A 20,225-nucleotide genomic window follows, 5' to 3' on the forward strand; every position below is an offset into this window, starting at 1 on the left:
TAATTTAGTTTTAAAACATGTGAACTTAAAAAAACAAAAGTGTTTTTTTTTCATCCTTTCAATCACTTTATACAGATGATTGTGGGTAATTAGAATAGCCAAAAGGGAGGTATTCAAAATTTAAAAAAAACAATGTGCAATAATGTTATCCAAATCTGGTGTCAGTGAGGTAGTCCTCTGATTTATAATAACTCTTAAATTTGTCCTTCAGGCATATTTATAGCTTAGTTTCCATTTCCTTCCCATCTCTAATGGGGTGTAAGAAAGATGCCCCCTCTCACCATTACTATTTGTTTTCTAAACTTACTAGACATGCCAGAGCAGACCCAAATAATAAGGGAGTCTTCCCTTCTTGGTGTGCCTGAGTGTGTAACAGAGCTCCACAGCAATAATATTCCCAGTAATGTGTCTTTAAACATCAATAAATGTGTTTAGAAATAAGTCTCTGTAAATTAGATAAATTGTTCTTGTTCAAAATTACCTTTTAATAAATTGTTAGTAAATCGCCTAACATTTCTGAGAACAGTCCTGGCCCTGGCTACACCCCCACTCACACACTCCTAAAACTGAAGGATCCCATTTGTCCCTTGGAAATTTTGAGAGAAATGATGATGTGTGGGACAACTGAGTTTTACTTATTTTTTCTACTTTATTTTCTAATATTCGTAGGAAGTTAAACTGATAAAGTAAAATGTATCTTTTAAATAATAACCACTTTCGTATAATTGTCAATCTCAATCTGAAATCTATTAACCTGCCTGTTCTACCATGTGTCTTAGTTTGTGTCACGGTTCTCACCGTGACATCCACATGGCCAGACGTGGTCACCCCAGAAGTGCCCGTAAGCCACAGCAAATTCTGTTCTTTTGTATAAGTTCTATCGTTGCTATTCCTGGCTTTGTCTGCTACACTAGGGGGCTGGACTTCATCTGTGGCTGATACCTGTGCCTCACCTGAGGCAGATCGCTAATCATCCGGGTATTTAAGCACTGCCTTGCCCTGGGAACTTTGTCAGTTCTTTGATTCTGATGATCATGTGTTGTTCCTGCTTTGTCTCCTGATACTTGTTCTCCAGATTGACCCTGGCTCCTGACCTTGGCATTCCTCCTTGTTTATCCTGACCTCTGGCATCCTCTGACTTTGGCTTATCCTTAACAAACCTTCTGCTTGTGTCCTTGTCTGTACTGCGAATTGGAGCACTTTTCATGCACAGCCCCCGTGCACAGATTCACAGTCCTGGTGGTTTCTAACCTTATCACCTTGGACTGTGTATATCTGCAAGGGTGAGCACAAATCTCTGCCTACTGGACCCCCACCTCAGGTAAGACCCTGACAGTTTGCTCTCAAATTTACTTCTGTTTTGAGGATCATATTCTGATTTTGAATCCTCCACATTCTAGTTAATTCTCTTGATGTTGCCTCCAATGATTGTCTTTCTTCCATGTGGGGCAATAAACAAACAAGCTATCAATAATAAGTCACTTTTGGCTCGATCCAAAACATGTGCTCTTCACTATTCTCATATTAAAAGGCCTAGAAGATACTCTTACGTCTTTCCTCTCATCAAGTGATGTGTGGAGATATTGATCGGGACAGGATGTCTTTCTGTGATTTCTTTAATCTCCGTTGGCTTCTCTTCCAGTCTCTTGGACTGACAGTTCTCAGCTCTTGTAAAATATTTTCTCACTCTCCAAAGAAAGATGTTTCTGCAATAACCTCACTCAATCAGACTCAGGTATGCCACCCCTTTTTTGGTCGTCCCTCTCTTTCTATCACCCATGCTTAAAAACTTCATCCAAGCAAGCCCTAATATGCTACCCAATTTTAGTAATCCATCTGCTTATTCAGGACTCAAAAAAACCCCACCATATTCTGTTTCTAGACAAATTACGGATTTTTATTCTATGCAACTATTTTGAGTTTTCCAACTCATGGAATGTAGCCCCCTTTTTAAGGAATAGTCTTAATAACATCCTTTTTTTTTTAAGAGTCATGCCTCCAATGTGCTTTTGGTCATTTTATCTCAAATCTCTAAATTTCTGTCATTGACACTCCATCAGACCCTAAACCTCCATATATGCTTTTTTGGATGGAATAGCTGAAAGACACCATAGAACTTACAGAATGAAAGACAACAATTTATAATTGTCTTCATTATCTTTCCCTATATCTCTCCTGATTTCTAATGGCTGCGGCAAGAAGGATACCTTCTAGTATTCATAGTGCAGACGTCCCATATGTCATTGAGCTGCCATGTTTGATCCGTTTTCTTGGACCACATTTCTTAATATACTGTGCTATACTACAATTCTCTCTAAGCATGATGTCAGCAATCTTTAGTGTTATGAATACAAAGCTGTATTCCTAACATTAACATCATGTTCCTCTGCCCCCCGAACCCCACCATGTAAGGGGTTAAATAACTCTTTATTCACTTATCCAACTCCAGCTCCGACGTCCTTCAGCACTGGTTTGCGCTCCGCCTCTTCCGACGTTAGCCGATGGAGAGACCTAGTGAGCATGCGCGACAAGTGGCAGGCACGCTTTAGGCATTCACCATATTCCTGCTTTAGGCCTTCCCCAGCATTGCCTACATGCTTTCCTATGGGGATTTCCTTGACATTGGATGTCCTTATACAGGCCGTGAGGACGTCAAGCGTCGTTTCACATAGTCAAACTTGCAAGTTACAGGATTTAAAAGATGTGCTACTAGTGCCAGATACCACAGGACACGTTTAGATGTCTTGTGGAGTGCATGCGTCAATATATCAGAGCTGTTCTCGCAGCACAAGGGGGTCTACACGATAAGCAGGTGGTGTTAATGTTGTGGCTGAGCAGTACATACATATATATATATAGCTTAATTTCCACAAAGAAACATATTGTGCCAAATAAAAACTCTTTTTTTTAAGTTGTAAACTTCAGCATTGGCAATTCAATAATTGTTTAGCGTAAGCCTGTAGTTGCCCCAAGTTCTGTCTACCTGCCTTTACATTAAAGTACAGTAGATTTACTGAAAATGTACTTTTTCTGCATTTAACAAATGTTCAAGAATCATTCATAACCGTACAAACACAGTAATAATACTTCATAAACCTTTTTAGAGAATTACCGTGATACCTGTTCTGGTACTGTGAATGATTCCACTAACAGAGAGGTAACAGTTAAATGCAAAACTTCCAGCCTTATTAGGTGTTCCATCAAGCACATGATTTTGCTTTTTAATCCACTCTAATCAAATAGAATGATGTGTGCATTTTATTAGCACCTCTTCAGTTAAAAACAAAGTAATATACATGGTTTTATGTTAAAGGAGAGAGATTTACATAAAGTGACAAAGCTGAAGTGATGAAAATGCTATAAAAAAAAAAAAAATAGCCACTGTTTTGGTTTAATTAGCTGCTATGTTTCATTTGTGCAAAAAAAAAAAAAAAAAAATAGAAAAATAAAAAAATCTGTATTAATCATTTGGGTGATTTTTAATATTTTTTATTTTTATTTTAGTGACTCTTGGGTATATATAAATAATATTTTCTCTTCATATGTAGATTTGAGGTTAGAGTGTTTTGTACAAAAATAAGAGAAAATAGAAGACAAAAATATATAGATAAGATTTTTTTTCATAAAAAATATGTGACATTGAACTGGTTTTTGTAAATATATACAGTACAGTGCTCTCATCAACGGGTGCACCATTTAGTATTCCTATTCGAACCTTTGGGTGCCCAACTCCCGTCAGCTTTTAAGGGGCAACAGGAGATTCAAGGCAGCTTGTCTTCAAGTGGGATCGAGCCACTTAATGTCACTAGACTGTCACATAACAGTCTTCAAAGTTGCTTGTACCATCAAGGAGAAAAATTTAGCTTATTAATTGTCTGTCCCAAAACCTCTTTCCTTGGGATGACAAAAATTCTGCCACGCAGAGAAGGCTTTAAGTGCTTAACGCAGAGTAAGCTTCAAGACGATGCAGGCACGAAGTAACTTCGACTTAACCGATCCATGAAACTGCATTTGTAATGTCCTTAAAATGGTAGACACGGTATATTTTTCATGGTGGGAAAGCCATCCCAAAACATGGTAGGCTAACCATTTCCTTCATGAGGACTTGATTCATCTTGAGTATATGAGACTGGATCATAGTGCCACGGAAGTGCAGTAGTGCTTGAGGGTGCATGGTAAGATACCCCTGTTGATCTGGTGGAACTCAACCAGCTGAATAAGGTCAACAAACTTTGTTTGTCCATCGTCCATGGAGAAGTATGGTTTGCCTTCTTCTTCACACTAAAAATAAAACAAAACAGAAAACATGAACGTACACGATGTGGCCTATACCTTCATGGCTCTATAAAAAGAAAAGGAAAGTACTGAAGTTTCTGGTGGGAATAATTGTAACTGAGAAAGAACTTCCAAACACCCTAATCTGATAAAACTTTAAGAAACATTATAAAGCTGCATGTTATAGGAAATGCAATTTAAAATTATTAAATAAATAAAAAGAGGGAAGAGCATGGGCAAGCTGCAGCAGACAAACCCTTCCAAGACTAAACAGAGTCTCCACCAATAAGGACCTTCTTATAGACGTCTGTGATTATTTATCTTATCCCATAAATCTCTCCCACTTACAGTTCCACCTATCATCATATAGGATGGATGAAACTTATCGATAAGTAGATATGTGTACTCCAGGTACTATTGTACTATTCACTGTTCGGTTCACAGTGACATCCTGAGCCAATTAAAACAAAATCCTTCTTTGTCATCAGACAGAGGCTATCTAATATCTTTGCAAATTACTGCTACAATGTGTGCAAGTATTTATACAAAGTAGGCCAGCAAAAAATTCCAGTTTGTTGACTGCCCCTGTTTATCCGTTTATGTGAATAGAGCTGCGCCTGCATGTGTTGTTTATGTGTAAGGAGTTTGATTTGTCCAGCCTCGCTTTGCAATTTGGTTAAAAAAAAAAAAAGCTTTTGCCTCCATTTCCTGCTTACGGTTGGTCATGGAGGGGTCTACCATTTCTCGTGTTCTGGTCAAAACTGGGATTCTGCTCCCTAGTGATCCAGTGGGCAGAACCTTTCGTGGTCTGCCTAATGGTTGTGCTGACCCTGTTTACTGCAGCTATAAGCCATATGCAGTGACAGGGCGACTCTGTGCACGATAACCTATGCAGTGAGCATAGGTTGTTATGGTGCATAGAGGGACACTTTAAAGAAATCCACAAATAACATGGCTCAACATTACCACTTGCAAACTAGCAGCATTTAATCATGCAGAGCGTGAGGACGTCCAGCGTCAGATACCGGACCAAAGGTCCGCTTCAATCCAAGAAGCCCTCTAGTGGCTGTCTGGTAGACAGTCACTGGAAGCAGACTTAGTGCTGCAATGTAATCATTGTAGTTTCTCTGGAACTGCAATGTTTCACAATTGCTGCACTGGGTGCAAAAGGGACACTGTACCCAGACCACGACAATGAAGTGGTCTAGGTGCCTAAAGTGTCCCTTTAAAGGTTGGACATTGTCCATATCGTTAGAAACGTTTGTCCATTCTGTCAAGCTGTGGTATTAGAGCTAGGGGTTACTAGAGGTTTGCAATCAGTCCTCATATATAATTAATATAGTTCAGCATTGTGTTTCACTGAACTGCTGTGATCACTGAGCTGAAGGCTATAAATAAAGATAAGTAGTGCGTGGCTATTTGAAAGGAAACACAAGCTTTATGCCGTCCATAATATTTCATAATTAAACAGCACAAAACATTAAAATATTCATTGTACAAACAACAAAGCTTTTGTAATTGCTTCACCTATGGTCTTCTGTTTGTTGATCTCTCAAGATATTTCTTTTGAAGCATTTGAGTGAAGCACAGAGATGGGGAGGCTATATTTATTTTTAAAGTGTCTGGTTCACCCCCCCTCCAGGATTAGAATTTCGAGATAAAAGCTTTCTGAAATGCTCACATTGACTGTGCTGGAATTCCGACGCAGTCAACATCTATACCAAGACAAAGTAGGAACTGCATTGTCTTAGTACATTCCCTACACCTGACAAAAGGCAGAGCTACCACTGTTAAGTGTTATTATTATTATTATTGCTATTTATATAGCGCCAACAGATTCCGTAGCGCTTTACAATGCTATGAGAGGGGGATTTAACTATAAATAGGACAATTACAAAAAAAAAAACTTACAGGAGCGATAGGTTGGAGAGGACCCTGCTCAAACGAGCTTACAGTCTATAGTTGTCATTTACCCCCAGCCATCAATAGTGACGGCTGTATGAAAAAAGGCATTGTCTATCCAGCAGGTCCTATTGGATGAGGATGGCAGCAGTTACATGGGACAGTTTCATGTAAGTAATGTTCACCATTCCCTGCACCTCTTGGTCGCCAGACAACAAGCAGAGTAGTTCAGTCATGGAATTGGCACAGAGTGCATTGTATTGGAGGAGAAATTTGAATTTTGGGGCTTATGAATACAGAGATTCTAAAAATCGTGCAGTCGCTGTAGAAACCAATGGAATGTCACTGCTGATTGCTTCAACTTAGAACTGCCCCAACATTATTCTTTATACAAAACCCCCAATTTTTCTTTGCTCTCTGCTGACAGATGTAAAGGCTGATTTTTGAAAGATTGACGGGGAGCCAAGATATTGTCTCTCCATTCATGGAGACTTGCAGTTTATCCCTAAGAACAGTTCTACCCATCTTTTAGGATTTACAGCTCAAAGAGTTAAAAATGCTGAAGTCAGTGGGGTGATACTTGGTCTCCATGCAGAGTGGACGCATAGTGCCATAGCTCCACCGTAGATCTCTCTAATTTCTATTTTAATGATGAGATTGCCTACTTTTTTGACTAGAACCATGCGGCTGCTTATTGGGGTGCTTACACTTTTATTATCAAGCTTTACCGCTGATCCACTCTAATTCCCTGACAGCATATTCGCTGTGTTGGCACGGGAGAGGCGGCGCTCTGCTGCTGTCTGTAACATCTTGACATTCCATCAAGATGAAGATTTCATATGCTGGATATCAAACAGACAGAGGAGCTCAGATACTGCTCTGTTTAGCCAGAATACCCAGGAGATAGTGACTGTTCAGTACCCACAGTAGACTGCCTACTCTGGGGCAGATATCGGAATGGATAACCTGCAGAAGCAGACAGGTGCACAGGTGCACAGGTCCTCTACAGCCTTCATGCCCTGACAATTTGGAGACTGGGACTGTTCCTTGACAGGGCCCAATCATGGGTGAAGATTTATACTTACCGGAGCCGAACTCAGGTGCCCCGACTTCTGTGCCATGTTTGGATTATCTAGGAGGCTGGCAGCCCCATGCATAAGATCAGATTTCTCCTACATTGCCAACAGACTCAAGATCAGGTGTCACATGAGGATCCCTTGCTGCCTAGCTATTTATGCTTTTCTGGGACTCCTGTTTATCTCTCGTATAATGCAATGTCTTATTTTCTATCTGCTCTCTGTAAAACGTCAGTTGTTTCTGACATGTGCCGCTTAGACTAAGCTAGATTTTTTTTCTATACTTATACAATGCTTACTTAGGGGCTTCTATAGTGGTCCAGCTTTAGCCTGTACATATGATCCTAAATATACGTTCCTAAATATAATATAATATATAAATTATTCTGTGCTCATGCTATCTGACAATGCAATGTATGACTATATTTTGATACACCATTCTGAAATATGTGCTGATCCTCTGTACTGGATCAAGGACAAGCCATAAATAAAAACATAAAAAATGCCGTACTCATAAGTCACTCTCTGAACTGAGTAGGCTCAGGGTGTCCTGAGGACCACCCAGTTTGCAATTATACAGTGTTGCTGACTCTTTAATTTTATTTTTTCAGACCACTCAAACACAAACACATATTCGCAAAACATAGGCTAAATATAACATCATTTTATAAGTCATTGGAAATGACTTTTCCCTTTAAAACTTAATTTCAAATAAACTCTAAAACAACATAATAGTAGTTATATGGGATATAGTGAATCGAGCTGCCAGGGTCACATACAGAGGAAGGAGGTTAGAATAAAACACTGGTACAGATAAGAAGGTTAATGGGTGACTGTTTTCTAAGAATGAAATAGAACATTGTTTTAATCATTAAAAATAGTTATCTTGCTGTGCAGAAAACTAATGGCGTTGGGCCACACCATAAAGTCTTATCAATTTCAGTTTGTAAAAGAAAAGAAAGAACAATTGAAGGGGTTTAACACTTTCCCCCGGTGTTAGACTGTTCTGTAGTGTATTGTAGGCCAGGCACATACCGGTAAGATGAGGTAGTGTTTGATCTTTTGCATGTGGCATAAGGACAGGACAAAACCATTAGGATTTCTTGTACTTTCACGTACCAGGAAAACTCTGTATGAGGAAAGAGAATAATATTGTTATATGAAATAGGACATATCTTACTACGTGGTGGTTACACTTTAGTTTTGCAGTGGCTTACCTAATCTTGCCGAATTCCCTAATTGTCTTAGTCTATTGCAAGGCTCTCCAAACGTTGGCATTCCAGATGCTGATGAACTACAACTTCCATGATCCTCTAGCTATCTGTTTAATTCAAAGAACCATGCTAGTTGCCTTTCAGCAACATCTGGAGGGCCAGAGTTTGGAGAACCATGAACAATCCAATCCCCTAACCTACTTGTGTTTTGTTCTCCACTGTCACTGCAGTGTGTTTCGCCTTATATCCCCCTTTACCTCCCATATGTCCCTCCAGCCTCCATCAACCTCATACTCAACCTCACTACAATCAATAACAGTGCTGGGTGGGGATGCTGTGTGCACCTCCCTCTTGGCTGTCAATCGGAGAACAACCAACACCCTTCATTATGCCACTGATTCTAGATAGAGAGAAATTTCTTCTCAGAAATCTGAGGTCTTTGAAAAATGACAAAGATTTAAAAAATAAATAAATAAAAACCTTTTGGAAGTTCCCCATAAATTATTTTAATTTTTAGGTCCTCGGCTCGTGTGAGCTGTTTTTATTCTTTTAAACCCTAGTGGAGATGAATGGAGAAACCCAACAATTGTCCTGTTCTTCAGTGAGTACTTTAAAGGACCACTCTAGTGCCAGGAAAATATACTCGTTTTCCTGCCACTAGAGTGCCCTGAGGGTGCCCCCACCCTCAGGGACCCCCTCCCGCCCGGCTCTGGAAAGGGGAAAGTGTTTAAAACTTTCCTTTTTCCAGCGGTGGGCGGAGAGCTCTCCTCCTCCGATCCTCCTCTTCTCCTCCCCGTCGGCTGAATGCGCACGCGCGGCAAGAGCTGCGCGCGCATTCAGCCGGTCACATAGGAAAGCATTCATAATGCTTTCCTATGGACGCTTGCATGCTCTCACTGTGATTTTCACAGTGAGAATCACGCAAGCGCCTCTAGCGGCTGTCAATGAGACAGCCACCAGAGGAAATAGGGGAAGGCTTAACCCATTCACAAACATAGCAGTTTCTCTGAAACTGCTATGTTTATGAAAAAATGGGTTAACCCTAGCTGAACCTGGCACCCAGACCACTTCATTAAGCTGAAGTGGTCTGGGTGCCTAGAGTGGTCCTTTAATTTGCAGGCATCTGTTTTGTGTACATGGACATCCCTCTCCTCTATTAACTGAATACTGAAGGTACTATAAACAATTTAATGGATTGTTACAGTATGAAGAAGCTAGTTAAGATCACCAATTGTGTTGGGCATTTAAACATGGTATCCCACCACTTACCCATCCACCATTCCTTGTTGTACTATAAGACGTTGTGTCTCATCTCGTGACAGCCGCCCATGGTACCATGCCTGAGTTTTGTGAATACCTGACAGGGAAGGAATTGAATAGGTAAGGATTTCCTATTAATACATATTTTTAAGAAGATGTTAAATATGAGTCTTCATAACCTACCTGCACTACTCAAGTTGGTTTGACACGGGGTAGGCAAACTGTAACGATGAGTTGTTTTCTTCTGATGGGGTAAAAAAACAAAAAACAAACAGAGATACATGATATTTCTATTTTGTCCATTGAAAGTTTGGAAAATTTTAAAATGTAAACAAGTGTAGCTTAATTATATTTTAAAACCTACATTTACTGTGAGTTACATGGACTTTTGCTTAATTTTAGCAGTGTTTTTTTTTTTGGATAGATATTTAATTTGACTCTACCTGTCCAACTTTTGCAGAACCAGGAGAGGTGGGCCATAGACATTTCGGAGTCATATGCTGTAGCTTGACCATATTACACTGATATGGAACATTAAAACCATAGAGGTACAACATACCCAGGAGCGGATAAAACATTGCCTTGTGGATCACAATCTCACCTCCTTTGGGATTTCACTGATGTAATATATGGGCTATAAAATATATGTTTAATGTGCTATCAAAAAGCTTACCCTCCATGACTGAGCTTCCTCCAGGGCCACAGACAATGCTTCAAGAGGATTCTCTATCACACGACCTGTACACCCCGAAAAATCCATGGGAACTAGTGTGCTGTCAGACGCACTGCGCTGTAGGGAGCAGAGTACAGGGTTAAAGCTGTGTTGAGTAATTATGTCATAGACTTTTATTTTGCAAATCAGACTAAATTGCCTGAGACAATATTGAGCAAACCCAATATATCTGTAATTTACATCGTAAGGCTCCTGTAAAATAGGTCATGTTGATTGAGCACCTACTGAACAGCATAACATACATTATCAGAGTTTTAAATAAAGTGAGAATTCAAAGTGAATGTAAAATGTAAGGCCAATGTAGCAGAACTGGAAGCTTAGCTGCCTTGGCGAATTTCTTGCTATTTTGAACTTAAATTTTAAATTCACCTTTAATTCTACCTTTACTGAATAACCCTGTCTGTGTTCATTGAGAAGATTTGAAGCCGTACAGTCATGCACTTAAGGTTTTGTTCTTGAGATGAATGATAATTCAAAGATGTATTACCGGTTTTGTGTGTTCCCCCCAAGTCTGTGGACCGCGTCGGGACAACTGGTAATTCTTGTATAGCTGAGCACCATACTGTAAAGGGAACAATAAATGTATTTATAGCACATCATCTGCAACATATTTAACTTTGAATTATATTGCTGTAAAATAACACCAAGTCTTTATACTGTATTGTATTATATTATACCGAAGCTGTAGATTATGAACTCTTGGGTAAGAACATAAATTTGGGTCTGCAGCCCATACAAACATTCAGTAGGTCCCTAGGAGTTTTTGCATTAATCAACTTTTTCCACTCTACTGGAGCCCCCTTTGAAAAGGGAGTATTTTGATGAAGCTTTTGTTAGCATTTGTTTTAGTCTTTATTGTATGTCAGAATCAGTTATCAAACTAATTTACAGTTCAAAAATGGGTCGTCATGCCATCATAATTTGGATACCTGAACGAGGAAGGTCAACAACCATTACACAATGCATAGATTTCATCTGAGTTACACCATTGTAATGCATGTAATAATCCAAGTAATTCGCCTGCAAGGTTGCTTCAGTGAGATCGGAAGAACATGGCTGACAAACTCACTTTAAATAGACGAATTGCTGTAAGCCAACAGGTTCGTGCTTGTTCGTCTTCACTGCATAACATCTTCAGACCTTTGGTGCCACTCCGTATTTTCAATGGCTGTGGAGGATAGAAACATTAGGTAGATTTAAAAAAAACCTGGAACTTATAATAGTCACATATAGTCAAGTTAGCTAGTCTTTCTAGTCCTCTGTGTTTATTACAAGGTCCAGAATTCAAAGCTAACCCTATACCGCTGGAGGGCGAGCCAGGGTTGTTCATCTTCAGTGAATACATGTTATAACTAAACACTAAAATTGAAGAGATGCTTTCTGGAGAGCAATGCAGTAGAGAAATATATTGAACTATATCGCTGATATCTTTCACAAAAACATACTTTTAAACAGAACCCAAAATCCGTGGGGGCATTGTAGAGTTTCTTTCCCTGTGTCAAGCAGTACGCATTCGATTCATTTACGTCGGCAAAATACTGAAGATGTCGAGGATCCTGGTAAGAAGGAAGAAACAATGAACAAGATTCAGAAACCTGTTGCTGTACATTTTATTTTTACAGCGTCAGTCTTGAACCCTACTTGACTACGAATGCTCTTTGTAGTGGTTATGGTGCCAGAGGTTATACTGGGTGTGGCGAAACCAGCTTCGCCACTGTGAACTGGAGAGGCCTGGTTGCTAGCCTCTTACCTGCTGACTATGGCCCCTGGGTTATTTGGGGCATATTGTATTTAATTGTGCGACTGCTGGCCCTTTAAGCACAGGGAATGGTATTTTATTGTACTGCTGCTGGCCCTTTAAGAACTGTCTGGGGACATATTGAGACTTTGGGTAACAATACCCTTTAAGACTATGGCCCCTGAAAAGTATGAACTTTTATTGTGTGTGTATGGCCCTTTAAGAACCGTCTGGGGACATATTGTGACTTTGCTGAACAATACCCCTTTAAGACTATGTCCCCAGACCTGTAAAATAACTTGCCCCTGGCTTTCTCCCACTTGGTTCAGTACATAGGGCTTACTGAACCAAGTATCACACAGGCGGACCACCCAGAAGTTAAAGTGTGCAGGCAATTTACCTCCCAGGCTGTGAGGTTACTGCAGGTTAATTGCCGAGCGCTGGGTGGCCGCCATTCGACAGCCGAACACGTGGCGGCGGCCATCTTAGGTCATTCGAATGCGGTCAGCGGTGTATGCTAAAGATTCTGTGGAACTGAAATCGGCTACACATTTTGCCGAACACCGCTGACCCTTACCTTCTCCATCATTTCGTTTTTTCAGCTCCAGAGACTAAGTCCCGTTCGAAATGGGACTTAGTCGTTTTTCCGCATGAAATTGACCGACCGCACAGCCCAAATCTATGGAACTGTTTTGGGCAGGAAATTGTGCTTGTGGTCGGTCATAAAGGACTTCCAGCTAACTTTTGATCCACTGGAGGGATTTGGCTGATTTTTGGAAGGGTGTATGTTTAAAGTGTGCTGATTCTAAATATGCAGTTTTTAGGAAGATTGGATGTACGGATTTAAAGTTATAGCACATGTATAAAAACTGTAGTTTTCCGGGCTGTATAATTATGTTAACTGGTTATCTGAGGGGAGGGGATGTGTGGGTTGTACCATGTATCTGACTGGTTATTTTATGCCTCCCCCTGGGTGTGGCCTGTATGTGTGAGTTGGAAATAAAAGCCAGGCTGGATGAGCCAGTCCAGAGTTCTTGCTTAACCCTCAAAGCGATGTGTCGTCTCGGTCTTTGGGGGAATGGGATTGTATGCTGACTGCCAAGAGTGTAAGCCGATGTCTGCTTTTCTTGTTCAGCTGTTCCAGTGTTCGTGTGGTTCCAGTCGGGAGAATGGTGTTTGCAGTAGCTGCCTCTGCATCTGGAAAGGGGATTATCGCCTAAACTGGGTTTTATCCTCTTGTAAGTGAAACGGTCCGTTACACTGGGTAAGAGTCGAAAAGTCTTTAGAACAGTTTAACCCTTACTTGGGTCCTCTGGGTGCCTCCTGTCTGGTGTCCACTTTTCTATTTAAAGTGGAAGTTTCCCCTCCTATAAATAAATGCATTTTATCTCTATTTGGACATAGTTATTTGGCACAAAGTGCTAATGCTTTCAGCAAATGAATTCCATTTAAATACAGGAGGAATTGATGTAACTAATACAGAAACTGTTGCATTAGCAATATAAGAGGAGACCTGACCAGAAAACACTTTGACTTTTATGAGGTGGACAGCTCCAGTAAATTCCTGGCACAATAAAGGGGCAAATATTCGCCCCACTCATAGATTAGGGCAGGGGTTCTCAACCTTGTCCTCAAGGACCCGTTACCAGTCCAGGGTTTAGGGATTACCTGGGTGTGTCTAAGGTGTTTAGAAAAAGAAAAAAAAACACCTTTAGAGTCTAAGGTGTTTTCTTTCCCTTTTTCTAAACACCTTAGACACACCCAGGTAATCCCCAAATCCTGGACTGGTAGGGGGTCCTGAGGACTGGGTTGAGAACCCCTGTATTAGGGGATCCTGGGCAACTCTTCCTTTTATATGTCAATATTTTCTCACTGTGCCCTTAGGCTATACAGCTTAATTTGGGTAACAATTTACTGAATGAAGGAATAGAATAGAATACTCAGCAGAACTGAGTACACTACAAGTGACTAAATTGCAATTGCCAAGAAATATTGGTCAAAATTATGCTTACAATTTCAACATTTAGTGAATAGGACTGCTGGCACCTTTAGCAATTTGTATATGATGATTAGGCAATATCAACAGCAATATTCTTTAATATTTGATGTCAGTTATTGACTGTGTATTGATTTTGTGATGTGAAAGAAGTTCTGGAACTCTCAGCATGGAATAGAGATTAGAACAGATAGACCAAACCCATTTCTTGGACAAACATTCAATAGAATGTCTTCATCAAAGTTACACAACTGACTGTCTGCAAATATATTTTTGCACAATGCACTTGTCTTTTCAAAGAATGTCAAGTTATTTTTTTTTCTTCTGAAAGCATAGAGAGAGCTCTATTATAAATCACCTGCTTGCAAAATTATGCAACTCTTCAACTACAGTCATTCGGGCATTTTAGTCGTACCTTAGAAGTTCCCTTGGTAGAGTAGTAGAGGCCGGATCGTCGAAGGAAGAAGAAGAATCGCTTCCAGACCTTACGTCCGCTTTCCTTCATGTGCAAGAATCCCTGAATCTCTGGCCAGCTACCCAGATTCAAGAAGTTCTAATAAAAAGAATATCAAGCAGGTTTCAGTATCAAAGATTCCAGGAACTGTGTCTTTAATGGTCTAAGTTTATATAAACTATTTATACTCTGACTCATGGATAGCAAAGCCCTGAAGCCCTACAGCAACGTCTAAAAATAAAGAACTATTAAACAGTGCATTTCTGTATTAAGGGTCATAGAAGATTAAAACCGTAAGATATTTCTTCAATCTACAATCAGATAAGCTACCTGTATCAGCTCCGAGTGAGAGAGTCCTTTGTGCGTCTCTGCATTTCCTCCTACCATATCCTCTGGAAACAATGAATACTATGGGACGGAAAGTTACAGTTGCAAAATTACACTCTTAGCAAAAGATTAGGGAACAGCTCACACATAAAAATACAGTTTTACATTTTAGAACGCTACTTAAAATCACCTACCTTAGCAAGCAAGTAAATGGATTCCGTTCCACCGAACGGCTATATTGTGTTAAGCCCACCTTTATGACACATGCTCCTAAAAATGGTGGGTCCTACACTAATTTTAACATGGGAAACAAATTAAATAGTTCTAATGCTGAATGAACTATTTAATTAATCTGTTGTCAGAGAATTGTGCATACAGTATATATCATGAAAATGTATGTAATAAAAACACAATTCAAAAAAGTACAGTGCCAAAACTATACGATTAAAGTAATAGTGCTTTGATATGCATACTCCCAATGCATATCATATATCTGCTCTATATCAGATAAAAAATATTCTTAAAGTGACATTACTATCCAAAACCTTCTCAAATGTATACTTTCCTGTGGTGCATCTGAAACTGGGGGAAGGGGGTTCATTTCAAAAGGAGTTTGGTCATGGACTCCAAACTTACTTTTTTTACTCTTAACAAACATGTGAAGTGTTTTTGTTAACTTTAAAACAACTTCATCCATCTATTGATACAATAAATTTAGGAATAATTCATAGACCGAATATAATGAAGTCAATAATGTGCCACTGTTACATGGCAAATACAGAATTAAGGAGATAAGATTCCTACCAAGAACGGTAAATAACTGTTTGAAGAAGAATACCTACAACTACAGAATCGTCAAAAAATTTCAAAAAGTAAATATGTGTGGGAAAAAAAACAAAAACAAATGCTAACTAATCAGAACAGGTCTGAATCAGTCAATAAACTTTCTATACTCACAGGGGATCCTCGGAACAGTTCGTACTTGGCAAAGTTCTTGCGAAAGATGAATTTGCTATCTCCTCCCGCAGGCCACATTGCTTGAACCTCTACCACCGACTCGTGATCTTCAAGGCAGCGCTCTGTGAAAAATCAAAAGATGTTAGAACAAGACAAAAATTGAGTGTTTTTATGTATATAAACATTTAGAACTAGCCTTCTATGAGGGCTGCAGACAATAGATCCATAGCTTTTTTTTGTATTATTTGGGCAATGAATTGTCCCTTTAAGATTTGATATGATGTGTTCACTTTGGAGTCACACCAGGATACAATTTCCTAGTCATGAACCACGACACAACCTGTTGACCTAGTATATTCAATTAACTATCAGAACAACACCCACAAACTTCATAACTTCTAAGAGGTGTACATTAAGGAGGATGGTCCAGGTATAGCTGATCACAAAATAGCAGAGAAACATGAGAAATACCCCTAGAAGAGTATGGCATGCCATATAAGTGATCCAACTGGTAAAATCAATGGGTAACCAGCACACCAGGAATAGATTAACATCTGAACATAGGTAAGGCCATATAAGATAAGTGTGACATTTGCTACTGAGCTTAGGTGTGACATTTGCTACTGAGGTACACTCCGGTCATTACGACAATTTCAACTAAATGAAGTTGTTATGGGCTCACTCTTAACATTCTCAAATGTTGCCTCCAGTGCTGATCTCCAGTTCCCCCGGTGGCATCTAGCTTCTGAACCTGAGTTACAGGAACAGAATATTGCCGCCGGGCAGGGACGCCCCTGATTGACTAGAGCAGTCAACTGACCCTGCAAGCCAATCGGTAGCTCCCCATTCATAAAAAAGGTACGTACCAAATAGGCTCTGGTTGCACCATTTGCGGGGGAGGGATATGGATGTTCTTTTAGGTTAAACAGTATGCACTATGGACTTCTGTGCTGTTTTTCTTTTTTAGGACATGAATAAGGAAACACTTTGTTGTATAAGCATTATATTATAGTATTTTTTAAATTTATAAAGAAGTTGCACTTCTTTGTTGCACTTTAAAATGTGTTCACTTTTAGGTTTCTTACTCAGTACTAAGTTTGCTTTATGTTCTTCAACTTTTGCACACAGTGTGAAGTGTTTGCAGCTGAGCCTTAACAGCACGTAATACCACTGTTTTAGTTATAACACTGGTTGTTATTAATATTGCATGTCCCCCCTGCCTGCGACTCTGTGTTTGTAAGACTTGTCCTCTCTGTAAAATATATATTTATAAATCTATACATACACACATAAACATGTATATGTAATGGTACAAATTAAAACAGATAAATGTATTCACCGCAGATGGAATTACAAGTAACAAAGCTTTGTGGCTCCTATAATAATCCCTCCCTAAAAGATTGTGGCACCTCCATCAATGTGTAGATTTGTGACACAACTCAAGCAAAATGGATTTATTGCCTTTCAACTGCATTACAGATGCTGCATTGGCCAGAAAAGTTTTATCAAAGTTACTAAAAGTGTGACAGTTACCATGAAAACCAATGGAAGCTGCAGACACATTCTATTTCTACGTATACTGTTTATCTACACTTTGATACATTTCTCCCATAGAGTTGCCTCGTGTAATGTTTTATACATCTGCTTCTTACATTGCATTCAACTCTTGAACTCCTGAAGTACCAGGCAGTTGCCAAGTCGATAATCCAATAAATGAATAAAGGGGAACCTGGCATAGGTCTCCCATAGTGGGGGACTTATTAAAATAATTAAATGGGCGGCGGCATAGTGTAAACAAAAAAAACTGTCCATCTTCACCCTGCGAGGTACCACACAGACTGAGCTTGCATGGTCTTTAATTTGACACGCCATGCAATTTGAGTCAGAGTGCTCTGATTGGTTGCTCTTGAGACTGATAGGTAAGCAGTCAGAGTACTCTTACCTTGGCTCACCCAACCAATCAGAGTGCTCTGGTTCAAACTGCAGCCTTTACAAGGCTTTCCTTACTCTGCAAGTTCAGATACTAATCTTTTTTGATGACAGCGAGCAGCCACTTACTGCTCGCTGATTAGCAGTCAAGCCCTTACTCGCAGCATGGCAGATAGAAACATATTTACTCCCCTAGGCCAAGGGTAAGGTGGGGGAGGGGGGCATGGGTCGATTTAGGAAGTTTCTATTTTTAAGTATTACAAAGAGGGAGCTGTGAGCTGGTAACTTCCTCCTTACAATAACTACAAACAAATAACTTAAATGCATGAGCGAAATTTTACCCAACATGCAATTCATTCTTTGTTTCATTGTTGTAATTTGTATTTGTCCATTTTGGACGAATTAACAAATTGCCAAAAATTCGGACGAAAACGTGTTTGTCCAAAAATGAATGCCCAAGTCAAACAGGAAATGCCTTGCAGGAGGGATAGGAACAGCACTGAGTGATGCAGACTGTATACCAGCTCCTGCAATTCTGATCTCAATCATAGGAGGGTGAGTACTTTGCAAATAACACTTTAACCTCCACATGCCTGTATCCTAAACACCCATTTCCCCCTAAATGTTGCCTTTCCCAAAACCTAAACAAATAGAAGCCTAATCCTAAAACACATCTCTTTAACTTATCTTAGAAACTAAACACACCATGTACCACAATACAAAATGTAACTCTAACCCTAAACCCAATCATTTTCAACACCTCTTATTCCAGAACTATAACCCCTCTCAAGCTTTTAATCCTCTTAACACTAAACACGGTATGCAATCTAACTCTGCCATTAACCCCTCGTTAACCCCTCATACCCTAACCACTTCTAACTGCTTCATTATTTTTAATCTTGCATACATTTACACAGCTGCATACACTCACTATACTTACAGAAACACATTATTTAGGTGTTTTTTATGAGTCTGCAATGTCCAGTTTATTAATGAATTAAACTCGCTTTACCTGCATTTTTTTTTTTTTTTGGAGGAGGGGGTGGGGGGGAAGAGGCAGGGAAGGAGAGGAGAGGGCACCTTAGAATTCTACAAACACATGAAATGTAAATTCAGCCTTGTGAAGCGTAGAACTTCACACAGGAATACATATATTCACAACTGAACATTTATATTCATCTGTAACAAGGTAAAACTAAATCACCAAAGACCGGAGGACTACAAAGCAGTGAATTATTAAAATAATTGGTAATTGTTCTTAACTCAGTTCAGATCATTTTCCAATGCTGAAACAACTATGGAGATACTTCTACCGTGGCTATGTTGGATTTTAATAATTAACTAATACTAATACTTAACAGTAAATTTATCAAAATGTTCTGTTTCTATGGTGAAACCTGCATAATGACATGGTATCTATACTCAATACCCTCAGTTAAGTAGATGATAAATCTGCAAGAAATTATATGTTGTTTTATTTTTAATTTTTATCTTTTTCAAAACATTAAACAATTTTAGACGTTTATCCAAAAGTATTAAATCATTTGAAAACCTGATCCATACCTATTAAATCAATGGCAAGATATGCTATTTTTGACTCCAAAGTATGAGCATCTTTGTGTTTCCCAGGGAGTTTGTCATGCGAGCAGAAAAGAATTGCATAGTAATCTAGTCCAAAACCACAACGTAACCTAAATCGTGTGGTTCAAACAGTCCATCGCAAAATTAGTTTTTTTACAAGAAAAATCACAGTTAGGGAATGTACCTAAATGAAGTTGCAAATATGCTACCAAAAAACTTCACCTATTAGAAGAAAACATTGATCCAACCACTCATTCACGGTTTACAAAGTGCAAAATATTAACAGAGTTATTCACCAAAGGAAAATTCAAAGTGATTTTCAAATTTTTAAATGCATACTATAGGCACCAAAACAACTTTAGTTTAATGCAGTTATTTTGGTGTTTATATCATGCCCCTGTATTTTATATATATAAAATGGATAGATTGTTTGTAAAGTCCTAACACCAGAACAAAAAGTGCTTATCATAAAAGTGCTTTTGTAGATTTTTGGCTACTTGTAAAATTAGCTGTTATTTGTGATAGAGTTTTTTTTAAGGTTGCAGTTTAACTTTTCAAATGATTAATTTGGCATACCCCAGGGCACAGACATGTAGCTGTCACTAAGAACTCAGCACAGGGTAAGGGTTATAACGAACTCTGTGAACGGGGGAAAAACTCTGTAAACGGTGTTGCACCACCCGAAAGACAAGGTTCGTGGCATAATAAACAGTTTCAGGTAAGCGGCCATGATTATACCGCCTGTGCATAAAATATGAGACACGGCAAGGGTGAAATAAGGCC

The 20,225-nt window shown here is 39.3% G+C and overlaps 1 protein-coding gene across 5 annotated transcripts in view; it reads right to left on the minus strand.

Annotated features, from left to right (window-relative positions):
- Positions 1-3,473: 3,473 nt before the first annotated feature.
- Positions 3,474-20,225, minus strand: part of GRB7 (growth factor receptor bound protein 7) — an 80,459-nt gene continuing 63,707 nt past the window's right edge. For all 5 annotated transcript variants that reach the window (XM_063459086.1, XM_063459084.1, XM_063459087.1 and 2 more), the window contains 11 exons: positions 15,933-16,054; positions 14,979-15,056; positions 14,610-14,747; positions 11,906-12,016; positions 11,530-11,628; positions 10,948-11,022; positions 10,401-10,517; positions 9,911-9,971; positions 9,737-9,824; positions 8,289-8,382; positions 3,474-4,281 (listed from right to left, as the gene is read on the minus strand). In XM_063459086.1, coding sequence (XP_063315156.1) covers positions 4,135-4,281; positions 8,289-8,382; positions 9,737-9,824; positions 9,911-9,971; positions 10,401-10,517; positions 10,948-11,022; positions 11,530-11,628; positions 11,906-12,016; positions 14,610-14,747; positions 14,979-15,056; positions 15,933-16,054 — 1,130 coding nt within the window. In that variant the 3' untranslated portion in view covers positions 3,474-4,134. The remainder of the gene's footprint in view (positions 4,282-8,288; positions 8,383-9,736; positions 9,825-9,910; positions 9,972-10,400; positions 10,518-10,947; positions 11,023-11,529; positions 11,629-11,905; positions 12,017-14,609; positions 14,748-14,978; positions 15,057-15,932; positions 16,055-20,225) is intronic.

Source organism: Pelobates fuscus, chromosome 6 (assembly GCF_036172605.1).
Source record: "Pelobates fuscus isolate aPelFus1 chromosome 6, aPelFus1.pri, whole genome shotgun sequence".
Lineage (NCBI taxonomy): Eukaryota > Metazoa > Chordata > Amphibia > Anura > Pelobatidae > Pelobates > Pelobates fuscus.